General features: G+C 35.8%; 1 protein-coding gene across 1 annotated transcript in view; it reads left to right on the forward strand.

Moving 5' to 3' along the window:
- The window catches only part of NAALADL2 (N-acetylated alpha-linked acidic dipeptidase like 2), a 706,998-nt gene that overhangs the window by 328,735 nt on the left and 357,379 nt on the right, over positions 1–20,884 (forward strand). The window contains exon 6 of the mRNA XM_047100419.1: positions 18,141–18,284. Within this exon, the coding sequence (XP_046956375.1) occupies positions 18,141–18,284 (144 nt within the window). The remainder of the gene's footprint in view (positions 1–18,140; positions 18,285–20,884) is intronic.

Raw genomic sequence — 20,884 nt, forward strand, 5'->3', positions numbered from 1 at the left:
GCAAACCCGCTGTCAGAAACAATGTCTGATAATTCACATGATATCAACTGGCCCTTGGCCTTGACCGTTGCAGAGCAGCGGCGTAAATGACTATTTACACATTCATTAGAAAAATATGCTAGTTCATAATTGTTTAAAGCCAAATATAACCCACAGAGGTGCTTTGGTTGACTGTCAGTATGTTGGCATTGGTTTGGTCATGGTTGTTTTGACATAGAGTTTGAATGTGGTAGTGGCTCTTTGGACTTGAGTTGCCATAACCCCACCATTTCTGTTAGTTCTACAAAAGCCTGATTTACACATTTTGTTTTCAGTTAGCCCCACAAGCCTTTGAGTCTGTGATTCCCATTTCTATTTGTAGCTGTAATTTTAGGATGACAGATCATAAGAATTCAGATAAAATCCTATATAACTGCATCATGTAACATCGCACATTCTTATTTTGTTGAGTAATATTATTTTCTAGTATTCTTAGATAATTGTATTCCCACATTGAAAACAAAACAAAAACCTACAATCATCCATATAAATATGTAGAGATAGTCAAAATACTATATTGTGTTAGAATATAAACACATTTAAGTCATCCTCTGACCAAACCCCTTATTTGGCTCCCAAGGAAGAAACTCTTCTCAGTGGTGATAAATCCTGAGACAGATACAACTGACTGAAAAGTATTTGGGGTTTGGCAACCTCAGACTTTCATTTTATGGAATATGAAAGAACATAGGATCTGTCACAGAGAACTGAAATGATACTTCTGATACCAGCTGAAAAACACTGCAGATCAGCAGTGACTTATGTTTTGTTATTGTCATGCATCGATAAGGTTTGGTTCACTTAAAGACAGGTTTGTTGGTCATTTCCTTCTACTCGTGTTCAGTCTTTTTACATTTAGGTTCACTCCCCCCACATACACACACAGACTATAAATGAGTATGATTGCATATGTCTGCAAGAGCGCATGCAGATAGTCATGTTGCAATATTTATGGCAATTGCTGTTAGGGTAATTAATGTTTGAATCCACAGTTGCAATTACAAGATGAGACAATTGTAGCTGTGGTAGAACCATATTCCTACCTTCCTACCGTAATCTTTCCCACATAAAGAGCTCAGTGTACAAAATATTGAATATAATAAATGTGTATTTATCATCCTACCAACAAACAGCATTTATTTTTACTCAACTTTGTATCTTTATACCTATTTGCTGCTTAAAAAAAAAGAATTAGCTGATCAGCAGATGAATATTTTTAATAGTACCTGTGCAGTTGACAGGGTGTCAGGAAAAGTTACATTTATAGGAGATAGAAGTCTGTCCTTGGTTTTGTGATGAGTAAAAACAGAACATGCTGACTAAGAGACCTGAGCAACCTCATGATGACAAGATGCCTTGTTCAGACCTGTGATGAGTTTTAGTAGGTAATTATTTTTGAAAGATTGCCAGACTGGTTTTGAACTCTGTCTGACATTTAAGGCCAGAAAACTTCACTTCTGGTAGTCTCGGGTTTATGGCAGAAGAAAAAGTGTGACTGGTTAGGTTATTTCTTGAATCTATGCTGCTTTCCAATTACTTTACTACTTTTAGAACTCAGAAAAGATCAAGCTGCTGAATCAACTTTGAACATGCTCTGAAACATTATTTTTAAAAATTAACAGTGATGAAACAATTAACATCTGAAAGAAATAGATGATTTCTAGAAGTTTTCTGGGATTGTTTTTCATATAACATATTGCTAAGATATTTGTGCCTCCAACACTTTAAGCACCCTGAATACCTTATATGTATGGAAATAGAAAATGAAAAAGTTCTAAACATTAATGAATTTCTTTTCTTACATTCTTTCTGAAACAATGATATACATATTAAATGATTTACTACCCTTTCTCCATATACTGTTGTAAGTGCTGATCTCAGGCAGATACATGTCATATATATATTAAAAATACATATTATATATTAAAAAATTACCTTTAGACAGGAAAATGATAAAACAGGCTGCCCAATCACCCAATGTACAGGGCAGCAAAGGTACAATTTCACAGCAGTGGCAGGTAAAAATTCACTTGGTATTCATAACTTGAAATGGTTTTGTTTCTGTCTTTGAATAGCTCATCATTCTGTATGATGTACATTTCATACCCTTAAAAATATTAGATCTCTTGTTTTTCAGAGTAAATGACCAAATTTCACTAGCATTTTCAATAGACATATTTTATAATTTTATTTGCTTTTATACTTCTCATCTCAGATAGAAAAACATTCAAGTAATTCAGTTTACTTTAATCTATACCCAAATACTGCTTAATGTTCCTCATGCTATTAGATTCATACTTTTGTATAGGATTGTATACATTCTTAGATTTGTAGAGTGGAAGTTGTAGAAACATGAATTGTACAATCTCTTTCATATTCGAATATTAACTGTTCACCTGTATTTTTATGGAGAGTTATTGTTCTGACCCAAGCTCAATCTTTTCTACATCCCCCCCCCCCCGAAACCATGCATACAGTGTAGAGCATAAAGGACATTCACCTGAAGTGTAAAGATTACTAAATGTTTCATGTTTATAGCAGTGTAATCATCAGGAAAGTTTAGATCTAGAACATTCCCAGCTTTCCCCAAATCTACCACCCCATTTTTGCATCTTATACTTCTAAAAACTGGCTTCTTACTTGACATAGTCTCCATGGTGACATATAGCTTCACTTGTGTCACTACTCTACCTTTAGCATATAGCTAGAATATGAGAGTTGCTCAACAAAAGTTGTTTTTTTTATGAAAAAGAAAAACTCTCAGATGTGTACTACTAAAATGAAAAATTGTTTAACCACTGCAGTATAAAAGTTTGCATTTTCTCAAAGATCTCAGACTTCATTCCTTTTCAGAAGAGCAAAATTCCCAGTCACTAGACCAATTACTACTGCTTGTCATACAGCAAAACAGAGACTCTTCTCTTAGTTCAGAAATATACACTGGAACAGGAAATTATACTGGGTCAGGAAGGCAGAGAGATACCTGAGTTGACAGTTGGGGGTGGGAATAGGGTTGAGGAGTTCAGCCCATGTGGAGGGTGAGGAGAATTTGACCAGCACTCACCATCCAGAAGTTCCCTAGATTCCCTCTACTTCTCAACTCCTACCACTTTGCAATCCATCTTAGGGATTCTGCCTCCTAAATAAGTTCTAAATCGTCTGCTTTTTTCCATCTCTGCTGTCTCTGCCCTGGTCAAAGCCGACATTAATTCTCACCTGGAAGACTGTAGCTGCCTCTCAAATGATCTCACTGCTTCCTATCTTATAACTTCCAATCCATTCTGCAATATATTATAAATGAGCTTTTACAACCCCAAATCTAATCATGCTACACTCTTATATATAAAATGTTTAGTGCTGCTGTTGTTCTTTAAAATTTGTTGTTCTTTAAAAATGATAGTTCATGATAGTATACGTGTTTCCATATGATTTTTTCCACCATCAGCATGTTCTCAGATTTGTTTTGATTGCTTAAGGTGACATATTAAAATACAGAGTATGGATTTAAAGGGCTTAGCCAAGTCAAATTTCTGATATTGGTTCCCTCTGGAGAGGGATGGAGAGAGAGGGCAATAGGGCTGGAATATAAAGTTAAGGAGGTAGTTAAGATGACATCTAGGCCTTACAAGTATGGATAAAAGTATTACATGTATTATCCTCTGAGAGGAACAGAGAGACCTCTGAAAATAAAGCCAAGATCTTTTTCATGCCCAAGATCTTATTCATGATTCTATGACCTTCTTTTACATCTTTCTAGTCATGCTTGACCCCTTTTGCTTTCCCAAATGCACTTTATTCCTTCTTACTTTCACATTATGTGGTTTCTCTTATGTAGAAGGTTTGGGGAGGATAGAAAACATGGGCCCTATCCCATAGTACTAATGGTAGTGAAAATAGGTTAAGACACCTGGGGGGGGTAATATACCAGGAAGCATTAAAATTGGAAATTCCCATATCCTCTCACCTGGAATCTTTTTCTCCATAACAACCTTACAGAAACCTTCACATATGTAAAAGTGGATGTATGAACAAGGATATTCATGAAGGTTTGACGACAATAGCAAAACTTAGAATTGACCAAATAAATTATATAATATTAGAATTATACACTGTGCAGTATCCAAAAAGGATAAAATAGATCTCTGCAAACTTATATGAAAAAAGTCTTTAAGACATCTTTGTTAAGTGAAAAGAAATACCACCCTTATATACATATTACAATGTTTTGTAACTAAAGGACAATGAAATAATAATATACAATTATTTTTATATTCTGTATATATGAAAGAAATATAAAGTTTAAGATATATAGGGTGGTGGTATGGGGGTGAAAGTGAGGCATGACCAAAATGGTTTTTAGCTTTATTTGTAATGTTCCTGTTTTTGTAATAAGATTGCATTAATGTATGTTATTTAGATAATTAAAAAATAAAAGTTCCAGAGTGTCTGAGTAGCTCAATCAGTTAAGTGTCTGACTTCAGTTCTGGTCATGATCTCACAGTTCATGAGTTCGAGCCCCGCATTGGGCTCTGTGCTGACAGCTCAGAGCCTGGAGCCTGCTTTAGATTCTGTGTCTCCCTCTCTCTTTACCCTCTCCTACTCATCCTCTCTCTTCCTCTCTCTCTCTCTCTCTCTCTCTCTCAAAAAATAAATAAACATTAAAAAAAATAAAAAATTAAAAAGATAGAAGTCCGTACCACCCACAAAGAGAAATATAGTTTGTTATTTTATGATCTTTTCATTTTTAATATTATTATTTTATAATCTTTGGTCTTTGAATCATACTTTGAGAAACAGCAATCTAAATTCACTATTTTCTAGTAATTAATCTACAAATTTTAGAATAACTATTAATGTTATTTATTCTTTGAGTTATGTGTGTATACACATATGTGTGTATATACATATGTGTGTATACATATGTGTGTATGTGGTAACATATGTGTGTTAATTTGGAACTTGAAAGCAATGAAGACTTTTTACAAATCTGTATGGTTTTATTTTGAAATATACTCTAATTGAAAGTATTAAGCCCAGAACTTAAACATTTCAATCTCACATTAAAGACAGTCTTTCATATTTTTGTTCTAATTCCTATTCATATTATTAAGTAAATTGTATGGAATTCTAGTTTGTCTTCTAGCCAGAATTAATATGATGAGTCTCACAGATGTTATCATCTTACTTATATTTTATCTATATCTTTGTTATCTAGAGGTAGACTAAAAAAATAACTGTAATTTTCTTTCTCTACCCATTATTATTTCCCTGCTGAGGTTTTCCCATCTCAGGATTACATACATTGTTAAACATATAAGATTAGCATAGAGGTGAATTCATGAAAATTTGTCATAACTATATTTAAAAAGTCTATGCATGGGGCGCCTGGGTGGCGCAGTCGGTTAAGCGTCCGACTTCAGCCAGGTCACGATCTCGCGGTCCGTGAGTTCGAGCCCCGCGTCGGGCTCTGGGCTGATGGCTCAGAGCCTGGAGCCTGGTTTCCGATTCTGTGTCTCCCTCTCTCTCTGCCCCTCCCCCGTTCATGCTCTGTCTCTCTCTGTCCCAAAAATAAATAAACGTTGAAAAAAAAAAAAGTCTATGCATTTTGGGGCACCTGGATGGCTCAGTCAGTTGGATGACCAACTTTGGTTCAGGTCATGATCTCACAGCTTGTGAATTCGAGCCCCACGTTGGGTTCTGTGCTGACAGCTCAGGGCCTGAAGCTGCTTTATGTTCTCTGTGTCTCCCCCTCTTTCTGCCCTTCCCCTTCTCGTGCTCTGCCTCTCTCTCTGTCTCTCTCTCACACTCTCAAAAATAAATAAACATTTAAAAAAGGCTATGCAGTATTTTGTCAATAACTAAAGCAGAAATTTAGAGTTTTGAATCTTTATATCATGATATGGTATTAGTGTGACATTAGTTAAATTTTTAGAATTTCTTATTGCTTATGGAGAACTATTAAATTTTAATATCAACACTGCTTCAGCCTAGGTTGTATAGATATAATATGTGATCTTATAAATCTAGCATGTCATTGGTATTTTATTAAAACATGAAATAATTTTGAAATTTTAGGTAGTTCCAACAAATCCTGAATGTATGCAGAAAGTAGCTGATGTCTTCTTTTGTACTGAAAAATGAATTTGACTTGAATATAGCATTCTAAAAATAGCCATCTTGCTTTCATATGATTTATATTTTCTTTGAAACAACCTTGTAAGTGCATTGCTCTTTTTGTTCATTTTATATCAAAGGTACTAGGAGAAAGTAACCATAGAATATCCTATTATCATTTGATTTGTGTATCTCAGTATACTTCACAAATTGGGCATGAAGCACAAATGTTTGTTTTGTTTTTTTTTTTCCATGGGAACCTCAAAAGAATGAAAAGAAGTGCTATCAAGACAATATGCACTATCAGAAGGAACAAGAAATCGCATTTTAGGGGGGTTTATTGGGCAGTATATGGATAGTATTTGTCACTGGAATAATGTGGCTCATTTATATTGTACCTATTTTGTGGAGCTCAAAGCGCTTTATGGGCACTCTCATTAATCCTGAAGCCTGAGCTACATATTTGGCAGCCTTTGTCCTCACTTTATGGCCTGGGAGACAGCAGGATGTCATTGTGCAGGCATTTGCAAAGTGTTCCGAAAACAACCAGTGGGGTTAACTGTAATGTGAACTGGTGAGGAGGATTTTTTGCTTTATTTATGCATTATTTATTTATTTTATGTACTGTTATTTATAAAGTAGTAATTGTCCAATGAAGCCACCTGCTATATATAATTATTTAGAATATTCTGACTTCTTTGCCTCCAGGACACTTTTCCTGCTGAATCTGTCTGTGTCACTCATAGGACTTTCATTCTCCCACACACCCAGGATTGAAACTTTAATTGCTTTCTCTATCACCTCAGTGCCACTACTCCGTTCAGTGGGTTGCTAAGTGTTGACAATTCTACTTTTTCACGCTTTTTTACATGACTCTTTACTTTCTGCTTCTAGAGACATTCTAGTTTATGCAGGTATTACTTCTTGTTGAGAAACTGTTACAGCTTCTAACACTTTTGACACCAGACCCTTAATTTCAGAGTCTGAAAGAAGCAGACTCTGAGCCCACTTCTGTTGCTTGTCAGCTATGCGACTTTAAGCATTTCAAAGTTTCTGAGCTTCAGAGTCATTTTTGTAAAATAGAAATAACAATAACTAGGTTGAAAAATTGTATCACGTGTAAAGTGTGGAAATGCAATGAGGTAAGATATGCTAAATACAAGCTCTGTGTATGGAAAATGGGATCTATTTTTGTTGTTTTCATTGTATTTCCCTTTTTGCCTTTTTTTTCCTGCATAACACTCTCAGATCAATATTTCCAAAATCCACTTCCATGGTACCAATTCTCTGCTCAAAACCCTATCAAAATCCCTAGGGCCTACCTAAAATTCTCCACACTTCTACATCCATCATATACAAGGCCTACCTCAACAAAGATTCTATAATTCTAGCCCTAATCTACAACATATATGGTAATCTCCAGTTAATATTGGCCACTGGCCATTCACTTTTCACACCTTTTCTTTCCCATTACAGCTTGTTTAATCATGTTGATTCTTTTGCCTAGAAGTATTGCCCTTATAAATATTTTCTTTACAGTTTGAAACTTACATGTTGTACTAAAAGTCTTGTCAAAGCCAGGATCATTTGACACTTTAGCTGCAGCTAAATAAAACAGTTCTAGTCATTGTTTTCAGTGCTCTATCCACTACTTTTAAAAGAACTCTTATTTTCCTGTAATGAGTCCAGAAAACTCACTTCATGGGCCAAACTCTGACATGCTGACCACTGATTAGTCATGGGACCCTTCTTTTCCATTGACCCATTCATTAGCAGTTTATTTTTTTGCTTCCACTGAATTCATCACTGTCTTTTTCAAGTATCAGTCACTCCCTCATTTCTGGCCCACCTACCCTCTTCAGGCCTGCTGAAGCCTCTTTGCCTTGCTGGTTCATTTCACGTACCCTATTAAACACCAGGGGTTTCCTGACCACTCTGAAATTCTTCCATTCCCTGAATAGTTCCAGTCATGAAACTGGACATTTTGGATCCTCTGTCCCTTCTCAGATCTGTTGGGCTCTCTGTTCCAATCTTAACCCAACTGCCACAAAAATGGAATTAAATAGAATTGCGGAGGGGTTCTGTTCTTGCTCTAGAACAACTTTTGGACATTTAACTTTAAGATCCAACCCATTTTCCACCTCTTCTAAGAAACATTCATAATGTCGACTAAGAATGACCAAAAATGTCCTTGATGTGTGGTGCAGGGTGTAATGTTACATCCTTGGACTTTAAGAATATTATATGAAGTAGCTAGAAAGGAAATTTAGGCCAAAGTGAATAATTTTGAATTTTGTTCGAGCTCCATTATCATAAAAAAGCTCTTAAAAGATGACTGTGCCCAGTGCTATTTGAAGTTCTACATATAAGAACTAACAAAGACACTGTTCCTGTCCTCACAGTACACCCTAGCTTATTAACTGGACCATTAGTACTATACTAAGCATAGCCGTGTCTCTCATTGTGTCATTACAGCCTTTTGTGTGACTTCAAAGAAGACTTAACTTTGGTGAAATAACCTTTCAGAACACTAAAAACATTACCTTAGTAAGAAAGTAGGCAACGCATTATTTCAGTGGGGTTTTTTAATGTTAATTTGGGTCTCATTTCATAAAATACTTTCAGGAAATGTACACACTAAACAAATTGCTAAATTACATTCACCAAATTATAGGGCTTTTCAATAAGAAAATTCTCACATATATAAATTCGGAAGAAGAATTAATAATAGAATATTTTTGACTAGAGTTCTGTGTAGAGACAATTCTTTTTTTTTAACTTTATTTATTTATTTTTGAGAGACAGAGTGTGTGTGTGTGTGAGAGAGAGAGAGAGAGAGAGAGAGCACATGCAAGTGGCAGAGGGGCAGAGAGAGAGAGAATCCCAAGCAGGCTCAATGCTGGGTTTGATGTGAGGCTCCACGAGGGGCTCGATGTGGCACTCGGTCCCACAAACTGTGAGATAATGACCTGAGCTGAAATCAAGAGTCAGTTGCTTAACCAACTGAGCCACTCAGATGCCCCTGTTTAGAAATAGTTCTTGATGATCAATCTGTGGCTTATTAAAAGAGGGCATTTTTTTTCCCATGGTGTATGTCTAAAATTTCTACTTTTTCTTTTTCCTTCCAGGTGTTTCTTCTCTCAGTATACACAAACACTACAGCAAAATACTAGAGTGATATTTTTCAAGCCATAATTCTATGTGTGCTTGTTAGTAAAAATAATATTAGTGATGGTGTAAGAAAAATGATAAGCCATGTTGGAAATTTATTGGCATCTTTCATATTACCCATACCACATCTGAGGGACTTTTCTGTGATGATAATGAGATATTCACCTCAAACTTAGATGTAACCGTCTCAATGCAAAGAGCCTATTTGAGAAATATTTCTATTAAATTACTGTCAGGATTATAAAGTACCATATGACGTTTTGAAACACATTTTGGAGAGGAAACTGTTAACTTATTTAAATGATTGCTCATGGACAAGTTTAGAATCAGAACTTTAGAAATTAAAGTCCTTAGACATTACATATATTATGAGTTTAAGGCTGCAAAAGAGGTGAAAAATGTTCCCAAGTCACTTCCCATTTAGAGGCAGAGTAAGGACCAGATATTGGTCTCTGGACTGAAGGCCAGTATCCCTTTCTTGTGTTAGTGTTTCCATGTCAGAAATAGAAAATACACAAGAATATAAGAAGATCTGGGAAACACTGCATATGTGATAGCTCATTTAACCTAACATCTATATCAGGAGAGCAAGGATTAATTATTTACTACTTTTATTATCAAACCAAAAAAATAAATAAATCCAGAAATAAAGCATTGGTTTTCTGCCCGTTCATCTAATCAGCCTCATAAAATAATGTGTTCCCATTACAATCTGTTATGAAGAATTTTATTGTAAATTAATGATTGTGTACTTTCACAACAACCAACCACCAAACACATCCACATAGTTTATTTGCTATCTTTTGAAAAATGCAAACTACACTTTTCCTAAAACTAGAAGCTTTGCACATCATTCTGATGTTCACACCCTTCAAGTTTGAGATGGGAAACTTCTCAGGGGAATGCCTCTGAAGAGGACTGCTTTGCTTATATGTAATGTGCAGATGGGCAGTTATCCAGTTATTAATCTAGACTACCCTCCTTGAAGTAAGGAACAAACTAGATATTTTATCTGTCTCTTAGTTTTTTTTTTATGATATAGTTTATGGTTTATTTCCAAATTTTCATGTTCTTGGAATGCTTTGGGGAACGAAATAGTCTGAGTAGACAAATGGTGAATACAAAAGAGTATAAATATTTAGACTTTCAAGGAAAGGGAAATCAGTTCTCATATCATATATCTTCCCTCTGAAATAGAATTAAGAAAATATTTGTCAGTATCTGAATGTTACCACTGCCATTATACAAATATTTGTCAATATCTGAATGTTACCACTGCCATTGTACATCTAAATATTCACTTAAAAAAACAAATTTGCCAATACAAACTCAGTGAGGTAAAGCCCCATGCCAAAGGAACTCCCTTTTCTTGAGTAGAAAGGAGCAGACTACAAAAATGCTTTAAAGTGCATTGATGTCCACCATCTATTTGAAGCATAGGAATGGGCTTTGAAGTAAATTTTCATTGTGTTGTAAAGTCACCCAAAAATATAAAGTATTTATAAAAATATATTCTCATAATTCTCTAAATGATAGTGAATTCAATTATAGGACACATCAGATCTCAACTAACAATTTAATTAAATATTATGCTTGTGTCCTGTATACTGGCCAGAATGAAGTTCAGCACCTCACTTAACTGCACATTCGTCGAGACTTTTAATACAATAATAAAAACTCTTCCTTACTTGAATGTCTGTGGCATAGCCACAAATATAAGGATGACCCAAACATATTTGTTTGAGGGGAGAGAATAATGATAATTTATATTTTAATGCCCTTTTCCCCAAATAATTTCGCTTTACCAATACAGATCTAGAGTTTATATATCTAAGCATTAAGGAAAAATATCTTTAGCGATGAGAAAAGTAGTGAAGGAGTTGTCAGCTTCTGCTGAGCCTATGCCACTTTCATGATCAATAATTTTGAATAAACTAACTGGAAAGAGAGAGCCCAAATTAAATTAGCAAATATTAATATAAATATTAACAATATTAACAGATTTTTCTTATATACTATTTTTTAAAATAAAACTATACATAATCTGTATGCTCTTTTAATATCAGATTATATAGATTCTTTGCTTTATAAATGAGTATGTTACTTTCTATCCCCTTTATAACTTTTTACAACACATTAGCTAAGCATTAAAATATTGTGATAATTACTAGGGAATATGGCAAGATGCTTTAGCTTAAGAGAGGACCAATGAAATGAGGAGATGAGACCATCTGTGTCTTCAGTTTTAGGGTTTTGTGATTGCAAGTTTTATATCATGAGTCATGAGTTTTAGGTTTATGATCAAACAAAACAAAATTATTCACTTGCACATTGGTCTGATCATTCATCCAAATGATGCTGCTTTTACTGTGCAGTGGGCTAAGCCATGGGAATATAACAGTGAATCAGCCCCCGAGAAGCTTAAACTCCAGTCAGTGAGCAGAAAATAAAAAGAAAATTAGAACAGAAGAGTGTTTACTAAATATGTAAACGAGGATTTATATGGGGACGCATGCAAGGACCTTTAAGATTTGGGTAAACTGGCATCAGCCAGCTTTCAGAACGACAGTTTATATTAGTTTGAGGGCAGGCAGGAAATATGATGTAAATTAAGGAAACAATACTTCATTTTAGTTATGAAAATGATCATTAGTACAAAACCCAATATGGTAAAAATATATACATGTGTATATGTGGGTGTGGGTGTATGTATGTATGTATACACAGAGACATGGAGAGCACAAAGGAGCCCCAAGGAGACTGCATAACACAAAGCATTTTTAAGTGTTAACTGTTTCCTTTTTAGTAATAACCTAAAGAACACAGTACTGAATTTCACTAGCTTGAGGGAAGATGGCGATATTCATAACCAGCAGGTTATGAGATACTGAAATAAGAAAAGATCAGCTGTATTTACAAGGACAACAAAATGACTAGCCAATTTAGTGCACTGGTCATTTCAGGGAAATAACTGTAAATTTAGTGAGCTAAAATAAAAATGAAAAAAAACATTTGCGCCAGTTATTTAATGGTCTGATTTCTGTCAAAGTGGCAGTTCTCTGGAGAAAGTCAAATCAAATATTCTGGGATAACATCCCTGATATCAACGTGTCTGTTTGCTATTTGGGCCTTTCTCTAAAAGTGCAGCACAGGGGCGCCTGGGTGGCTTGGTCGGTTAAGCGTCCGACTTCGGCTCAGGTCATGATCTCACGGTCTATGAGTTCGAGCCCCGCATCGGCCTCTGTGCTGACAGCTCAGAGCCTGGATCCTGTTTCAGATTCTGTGTCTCCCTCTCTCTCTGACCCTCCCCCGTTCATGCTCTGTCTCTCTCTGTCTCAAAAATAAATAAACGTTAAAAAAAAAATTTTTTTTTAAAGTGCAGCACAAAATCCTTTTCTTTTTTTTTTTTTTTTTTTTTTTTTTTAAATCTCTGCTTTTTAAGCTCTCTGATTGCTTGGTTCACTACCAAGTAGGCAGTATTTACGTTTTAGGTTTGTCAGTCTTCCTACTATAATGAATTAGAATCGTTGAAAACCAAGGAAAAAAAGAAGTCAAATCAGTTAGCTATTGTAATATTTATTCATGGCTGAAATAAAGTGTTGTAAATGCAATTTTGATCTTGAATCACCAAATTTATCTTTGCGGAAAGGACAAAAACAAAAAGAAGTGCTCTCAGTCCAATTTACACTCGTTATTTAGGGATAGTATATGAGCAGCCTTGTTTCCCATTTTAAAGAGCCTCGGAGAAAACTGTTGGCTTGGGGTTTATTGATACAGTTGAAGGCTCCGTCACCTTTAATTTTGGGAAAGGTGAGCAAACCCACTCCATTATTTTTTTATCTTCTTTATCCTGCTTTTTATGTCTTCTTTGCTGTGAAAATTATGTAAATTGTGCCGTGGAACAATATGAAATGATTTAGACTAGTGGTTATCTAATGTGCATATGAATCACCTGGGTATCTTCTTAGACTGCACATTCAGATTCAGAAGGTCTGGGGTGGAGTTTAAGAGTCTGCATTTTTTTTTTTAATTTTTAATGTTTATTTATTTTTGAGAGAGAGAGAGAAAGAGCAAACAGGGAAGGGGCAGAGGGAGAGGGAGACAGGATCCAAAGCAGGATCCAGGCTTCAGGCTGTCAGCACAGAGCCAATGCTGGGCTCAAACCCACAAATTGTGAGATCTCGACCTGAGCCAAAGTTGGATGCTCAACTGACTGAGCCTCCCAGGTCCCCAAGACTCTGCATTTCTAATGGGTTCCTAGGTCATGCCCATGCTGCTTGTCCAAGGACTACACACATTGGATAAAAAGAGTCTATAGGATCTCTGCTATATATATATATATATACACACACACACACACACACACACACACACACACACACACATATGTCATCATGTAGCTTGGATCTTATGTTTACACACACAGGTGCTGAGAGTTGAGTTATATTCCTCAACTTGGAAACTGTACCGTCCCCTCCAATGGCAGCACATTATCTTCACTGATCCACACAAACTTCTTCTTGCTTTATCTACCAGCATTTGTTTTTACCTTGTTTCACTTCTTGGTGCATTAATCTGAGGATCCCAGTGTCTAAGATTTCTAGTTTCTGAAGGTTTAGTTTTTTTAATACTCTTTGAGTAATTGGTACTTGCTCTTTTCACTTTTTCAATTGAGTTTAAAAGAATTCCATATTGCCACACAAAAAAAGTGCGGGCAGATAACAGTGTTCACATTTTCTTTATATACACAACCAGATATGATTGAAGTGGGCATCAATAATTTGAAAAAGCATAATGCAAAACCTTAAATATGTTCAATTAGAAAACCTTTTCACCTATTTCTAACCTCATTTCTTGTAAGTTTCACCAACTGTGGTTCAGTCTCTTGGCTTCTGAGCTAATACACTCTTTCTGTTTCAGTAAGTCAGCATAATGAATGCCCTTTGGCGTCATCTTGGTTGTTCAGGTATAGTAGAGGGGATGACAATATGAGCATTGTTTATATGTTACATTTCACATACAGAGTCAGTAATGAAGTCAAACTGGGGGCTCAGTATATCCAGTTTCCTCTTTCTACTATATGCAGGTGCCACTGTGTTAGACATTGGGCTATTAATGGCATGGATTGATTTGGATCATTACATAGACCACAAAGAGTACATAAAGTGAAGACAGAACTCGCTATCCACTAAAATGTAAGTTAGTGTCAGTCTTTATAGAGCATAAACAATGAACAGGGCACAATATCCACGCTTTAATCTAAAAGTTGGAATGCTAAGAGGTAATGTAAACATCTTTTCCGTATGATGCCCTTTGCACCAAGGTGCACATTCTGCCTGATTTTCAACACATATCTAGTGGATTCTTATAGTTCATAAATGTGTTTTAAAATGTAAATGAATAAAAATGGTACATATATTTGGTTTTATTCAAAGCCTCTTAATAATATAAGACAATAAAAGTCTTTTCTCAGCTCTTCAATAAATGAGTTAAAAAATAACATTGGTCTATAATTTAATCTTAGTATACTGTAAAGTCCTGTTTTTACTGTCTCCTCTCAGAAGTGAACTGTTTGTCAAATTTCCATTAAGCTGAAGGTAAAAAATTAATGAGCCAATTCATATATTTCAAAACTAATGCAAGTCTATTAGTCATGCAGGAAACAAATCAAAGATTTGAGTACGTTCAGTTAGTGTTTAAGGTGCACTCATATATTGTTTCATATGCCTGATAGAGCATTATAAAGAAAAAAAGGAATGCAGTTACTGATTTTTCATTAACAGATAAATACATCTCAGATTGTTTTATTTATAACGGTAGTCTTTTTTTTTTTACACTCAAAAAGTAATTTTAAAACAAGGTTAACCAGCAAATTGATGGGGATAGATGGGTTTTGAAAGTCTTTGTGATGTCTGCTGTGGGAGATTAGTTAGCTGGAGAAAAAGAACAAATGTATAGCAAACATAGTATTAATAGAATATAATGTAATTTATTCTTTGGTCGTACCCTTGTACCATTTTCTGGGCACTCAGAAAATCAGTGATAGTGATGTTGAAACTATTTTTTAAAGAACTGTTGATTGTGTTGTGTTCGTGGCATTGTGCTAGGCATTGCATGTCGTGCAATGATGTGGAATACTTGCTTTTGTCTTTAAGGATTTTAGAGTTTAAAGAGGAGAAACAAAGTGAAAAAGTGATAAGTATGAAAATGTAATGATAATGTTAATTAGAAATGACAAGCACTACCAAAAAAAAAAAAAAGAAAAAGAAAAAAGGTGCAGAAAGTGTCACATATGGTCCAGGGAGACAGAGAAAGCTTCTTGTAAAAAAGTAACTTTTGAGTTGGGGTTAAAGGAAGTGTATACTTCAGACCTGTGTGATGCATTAGAAGGGTAAGCGATGTGGAAGGAACGGCTTCAGGTCATACATCACAGAACATGTCTGAACAGCTTAAGTGTTAGCATAAGATGTATCGAGAGGAATGATAGGAAATAATGTTCAAAATATAAAGTCTGAGATTGTGAAGAGCCTTGAATGTCAAACTAAAGAGTTCAATAATTGACCTGGGGAGTGGTGAGATCATGTAGCATTTTAGGGAGTTTCATTTTGTAGTGGTAATATGTCAGCACCTAACATCCATGAAAACATCAAAATAACAGATTGCACATTTCTCAGAAATATCATTTTATTGTCCTGTGTACACTAGAAATCCAGAAGGTAACGACTGAGGGAGAAAATACATGCTGAAGAAACAGAGTAAAATGGCTATATCAGGGCTTCCCAGCTGGTGTGCTGAGGGACACCATCTATGCCTTGAGATATTAAGCACTGTGGCCTCAGGTGCAGCCTGGAACAACAGAGACTAGAACTGGTCACCTAAAGCTGAGAGCAGCTTCCTTGGAGTATGAAAATCCCCTTCGGTTTTTGTCAGTGGGTTAAATGACTGCTAGCATCTGCGGGGCCTGGATCATGGGCATGCAACCTGCAGCGTTGCATAGGCCCCCACTCAGAAAGACCCATGCTTGATTTAATGCTCTGCTGTTGCCATCTTGACATTCTTCATGGTTTTTGATCAAGAAGTCCCACATTGTCATTTTACTGTGGGCCCTGCAAATTATACAGCCAGTCTTAGTACTAAGACATGAAAATGGCTAAGAAGCAATGATACACTATGGTCAAAATGCACTGTCATATATCCATATAAAAGGGATTACTGAATTATGCAACCAGCACTGTGCTTACATAACAAAACTGATCCAAAGCTTAAATCTTTATTTATTTATTTTTTCTCTTCAAAGCCATGTCTGCTATGGCTGCCATAGGCCTAAGCTAACTATCATTTTTTTTAGCCTTGTGGTTTTCCAGATGATAAATTAAGGGAGCACTTCTGTAACATATTTTCTCATTTATAATCTGCCTCCTGCAGCCTGGATACCAGTGGTTGAGCTCTGCACCCCCTGCAGTCCTATCAAATTAAATTCTGAGAAAACCTTTGGCAATCATTTTCCCTAATAAAAGTTCTGAAAAATAAAGCTCTGTGTTCACAGACATTCTGGCGACTTGATAGAGTCATTCCATTGTGTATTTCCACCCTGAGTCAGTATAAATATATAAACTGAAGACATATCTTTTAGTTCTTAAGCACAGTTTAATTTATTCACTTCATTCTCTTTACTCTGAGTACTTGTGTATTTTGCTTCTACTTGTGTTACCACAATTTTCTCTCCTTATTTTTATTTAATTTTCATTTTTTCTCAAAGTTATAGATGACTGCATTCAAATAATTCTACCAAAGTTAGTTTACAAAAATATCATCTTCTCCTCTCCTTCCCTATGTTTTCTGCCCCACCTCTCTCCCAAAGGCAAATACTTAATTGCTTTCAGTATTTTTAGTTGTTCTCTGCATTTTATGTTTACCTCTCTGTGTCTCAAAAGCATGTTTAAGAGTTGAATTAATTTTTCAGTTTTATCTATTGCCACTATGGAAGATAAAGATTTAGTTTGCTTTCACAAGTCTCCATGAGTCCTCACCCATGACTGTTGCCCTTTTATTTTTTTTCCAAAGAAATATCCAATTTTTTTGTGTGTTAAATAGCCATTATTTATATCATTTTGACTATATAAATATTATTCACATTGTACTATGATTACATTTCCTTCCTGAACAACTTTTGTTCCCTTTGAAGCTAAAGATTGTCTAATTTTTACATTTCTTATCTTTCTGTGTACTTAGACGATCCTCACATGCTCTCTGATCTCTATTGTAAATATTCTCTCAGTACAGTGGCACACATGTGGTTTTTCCATTATTTTTGTCTTCCTGGAGACCTCTGTTCTTGAGCCTCCTGACCTCCTCACTCTTGTCCTCATGAGCTCACCAACACATGTACCATTCTAAGATTGTCCTTGGATGACCACGCCTACTTAATGATGGCAAAGTTGAGTTGATTTGAAGTTCTGTATATGGATGGACTTATTGACTGATGGGTTTTAACATAAGCTGTCTTTGGTGAGTTGTTTTATTGGTGGACTGGCAGATTTTCAGTATTTTCATATAGTCTCCAGTGACCTGGTCATATGGGAGAATGGAGGTAAATGCATGTGCATAATCTGCCAGCATTAACTTGGATACATAATAGTATTTGGACTGATGTGCCTCAAATCATTTTTAATAGGTAGAGTAAAACTAGGGAATAAACAAATGAACTAAAATAAATATATGGTTCATATTTTGAATAATTATTACAAAAAACTTCTCTTTGTGTGTTTTTAATTTCTGTTTGCTAAGGATTCTGTTCCCTTCTCTTCTGAATCTAGATGGAAGCTTTAGGCAAAACCGATCAAACCTCACATCCCTGCTGGTGCAGCCCATTTCAGCATCTCTCGTTGCAAAACTGATCTCTTCACCAAACAGCAGAACCAAAAACAGTGTCTGTAGCCCTCTAGAACTGCCAAACAATGGTAAGGTATTTAATGTATTTCAGTGTGTTTTGTAGTCTTTTTAAGGACTGTGATCATTTTTAATCTTTTAAATTGACATAATGTTTAGGATTATTCTTTTAAAAAATTATTTTGATGACATGAGCATTTATTTCTCTTCTGTGGCTCTTTAAGGGACATTTGGGGAAAGTAATTTTGATAAAGATGGAGAGTTGATCAAACTGAGAGATTTTAAAAAAAAGGAGAAGAAGAAAAAAACATTTTAAACTGCAACAAAGAAAAGCAGCTTTACAAATAAAGTATTTCTTACATTCATGAAAATCTGCTTAACATGGCTTCCTCGCTTCAGCTCCAGCAGTCTCCTTGCCTGCCAAGATTCAGTGGATAGCAGTCAGCTATCTGAGGTCTGAAGTCTTTTAGTAGAAAGCATTAAATCCTAATTCCTGCAATTGACTAAAAAATCCCTGTGTCTTTACGCATCATCGCCTGAGAGATGCTTCTTCTGCTGTGGTGCAGTTTGTCAGGCCTTGTTGGAGCAGATCGGATAAAACTGAAGTAGTTAAGCTACCTGAGGGGGGGGTGGTGCAAGCCACAGGCTGCATCTTATTTCTGCCTCCAGCCTCACATTAGAGTTCTAAAGAAGAGAGGCTCTTTACATATTGTTAAATTTGTATCTAGTTGTTGGAAAATTAAACTTGAGGACTCTGGTTTTGTGTCCAGACCTGCAGGCTCAACTACTCGTGTTTTATCTCATCTGCTTTTCTCTTGACAACAAAAGCATTAAAAAAAAAATCTTTTGAAGATGCCTAAAAAAAAAAAAAATCCCAAAAATAAAAAAACCTGAATACATTCAGGATTGCCCTCTGTTAAACACATGCATATAGTTTTTCAAAGTCCTATCGATTGAGTGCCTCCCAAACTGATTATTGATTGAGCAAGTAGGAAATACAGAAAACCAATGATAAGCCTGTGTCCTTAAAGCAGGAATTCAGAAGCCTTAGAGGAGCTTTTTGTTTTGTTTTGCTCTTGTTGTCTTTTATTCTGAGCCCTACAAATTTATCATGGGCTCTATTTGTTAAAATATGTAAAAGACACTATAATAATACTTTAGTTGTAAGGAGCACTTGGACTTGTAAAAGACCAGATTTAAGGCCAGATTCAATCAATCAATTGATTAATTTAATAAAGATTCAGAGCCCCTGATGTGTTCCAGCCACCGTCCTGCCCCGCCCCCCTTTTTTTGGTGTCATTGTTGCATGAGTATCTCTGAAACCGAGTCGCTTCATTTGGAAAGGATAGCCACCGAAAGTGATAAGAAGAGAAGATATCCTCCGAACTTAAATCCCACTTTCTCTCCAAGATATCCCAGTATCACTGTGCTTCAGTTGACTATACAGCATTTTGGAAGCTGGCAATGCACGATGGGAGTTCGAATTCTTGCTCCAGCTCTTAGGAACCCTTGATGGAGGCATGTTATTCAGCCCAAATCTGCCCTCAATCTCCTTGGAAACAGGGTCACTGTGTGGGCACCGTGGAGATGCTTTCATGCGTATGTGTGTAAAGGATCAGGCAAGGTGGGTGGGAATGCAGTCACTGAATGCCTGCCACCATCCTGCCCTGAGTGAGCTGATAGTCCACATGCTGGCTCCATGACTGACTGCTTATCCATCAGCTCCCTGCTGGAAGCTATTTCTGCATCTACAGAAGGATATCTAACCTTCTAGTATCTCAAGTTGATCTGAGAATCAAATTATGATGTATGTCTCAGTATTTTTGCATAGTGTAAAGTGTTATGTTAGCAAGTGTTTTTCTTATCAAAGAATTGTATCAGTTTTCTCCATAATATGTTAAATACCTGTGTAATAATGGCATAGCTAAGCAAAATGGCACTCCATAGCTATAAAAACTGACATATACACTGAAACCTGTCTGCAACTCCCATTAAAAAGGCAGCAAGAGGGGCGCCTGGGTGGATCAGTCAGTTGATCATCCAGCTTTGGCTCAGGGGCTCTGGTCACCATCTTGGGTTTAGTAAGTTCGAGACCAGCATTTCTGGCTCACTGCTGGCAGTGTGGAGCCTGCTTCAGATCCTCTGTCCCTCTCTCTGCCCCTCCCCCGCTCACACGTCCTCTCGCTCTCTCAAAAGAAAAAAAAGGCAACAAGATAGGCCTACTTTCTAAGGAATTATGCCATGTCATGTTTTCTTCATGGATATAGTAGCTATTATTGTTTTTAGTAGCTATTATAGTTTTTTTAGAAAAATTCAGACAGAGATGTATGTAAATCAAGAAGATATTTCATGTTATAATGGGTACTTTCATTATCTTTTTAAATATACAAGTGATTACATTTAGATTTCCCAAATACTGATGGAAACTGAGTTGTTAAATTTAAATTAGTCCTAAATGTAGGATAACAACCCTTTACCCCCAATGTTTTAGATAATAATACTTATGATACAGTCAAGATAATTAACATATAAGTTTTCTCATAAACATATAAATACATTAGTTGCTCATTATGATATGTATAAGGATGGGACATGAAAAGGTTACAGAAGGAAGTGCTCTATTTGGGGGCAATAAGAACAAAACTTACAGTTTATAGGTGAAAAATTAATT

Source organism: Lynx rufus, unplaced genomic scaffold, assembly GCF_022079265.1.
Source record: "Lynx rufus isolate CCGP_SWC_20201006 ecotype Redwood Valley unplaced genomic scaffold, mLynRuf1.p SCAF_5, whole genome shotgun sequence".
In the NCBI taxonomy this organism is placed as follows: Eukaryota; Metazoa; Chordata; class Mammalia; order Carnivora; family Felidae; genus Lynx; species Lynx rufus.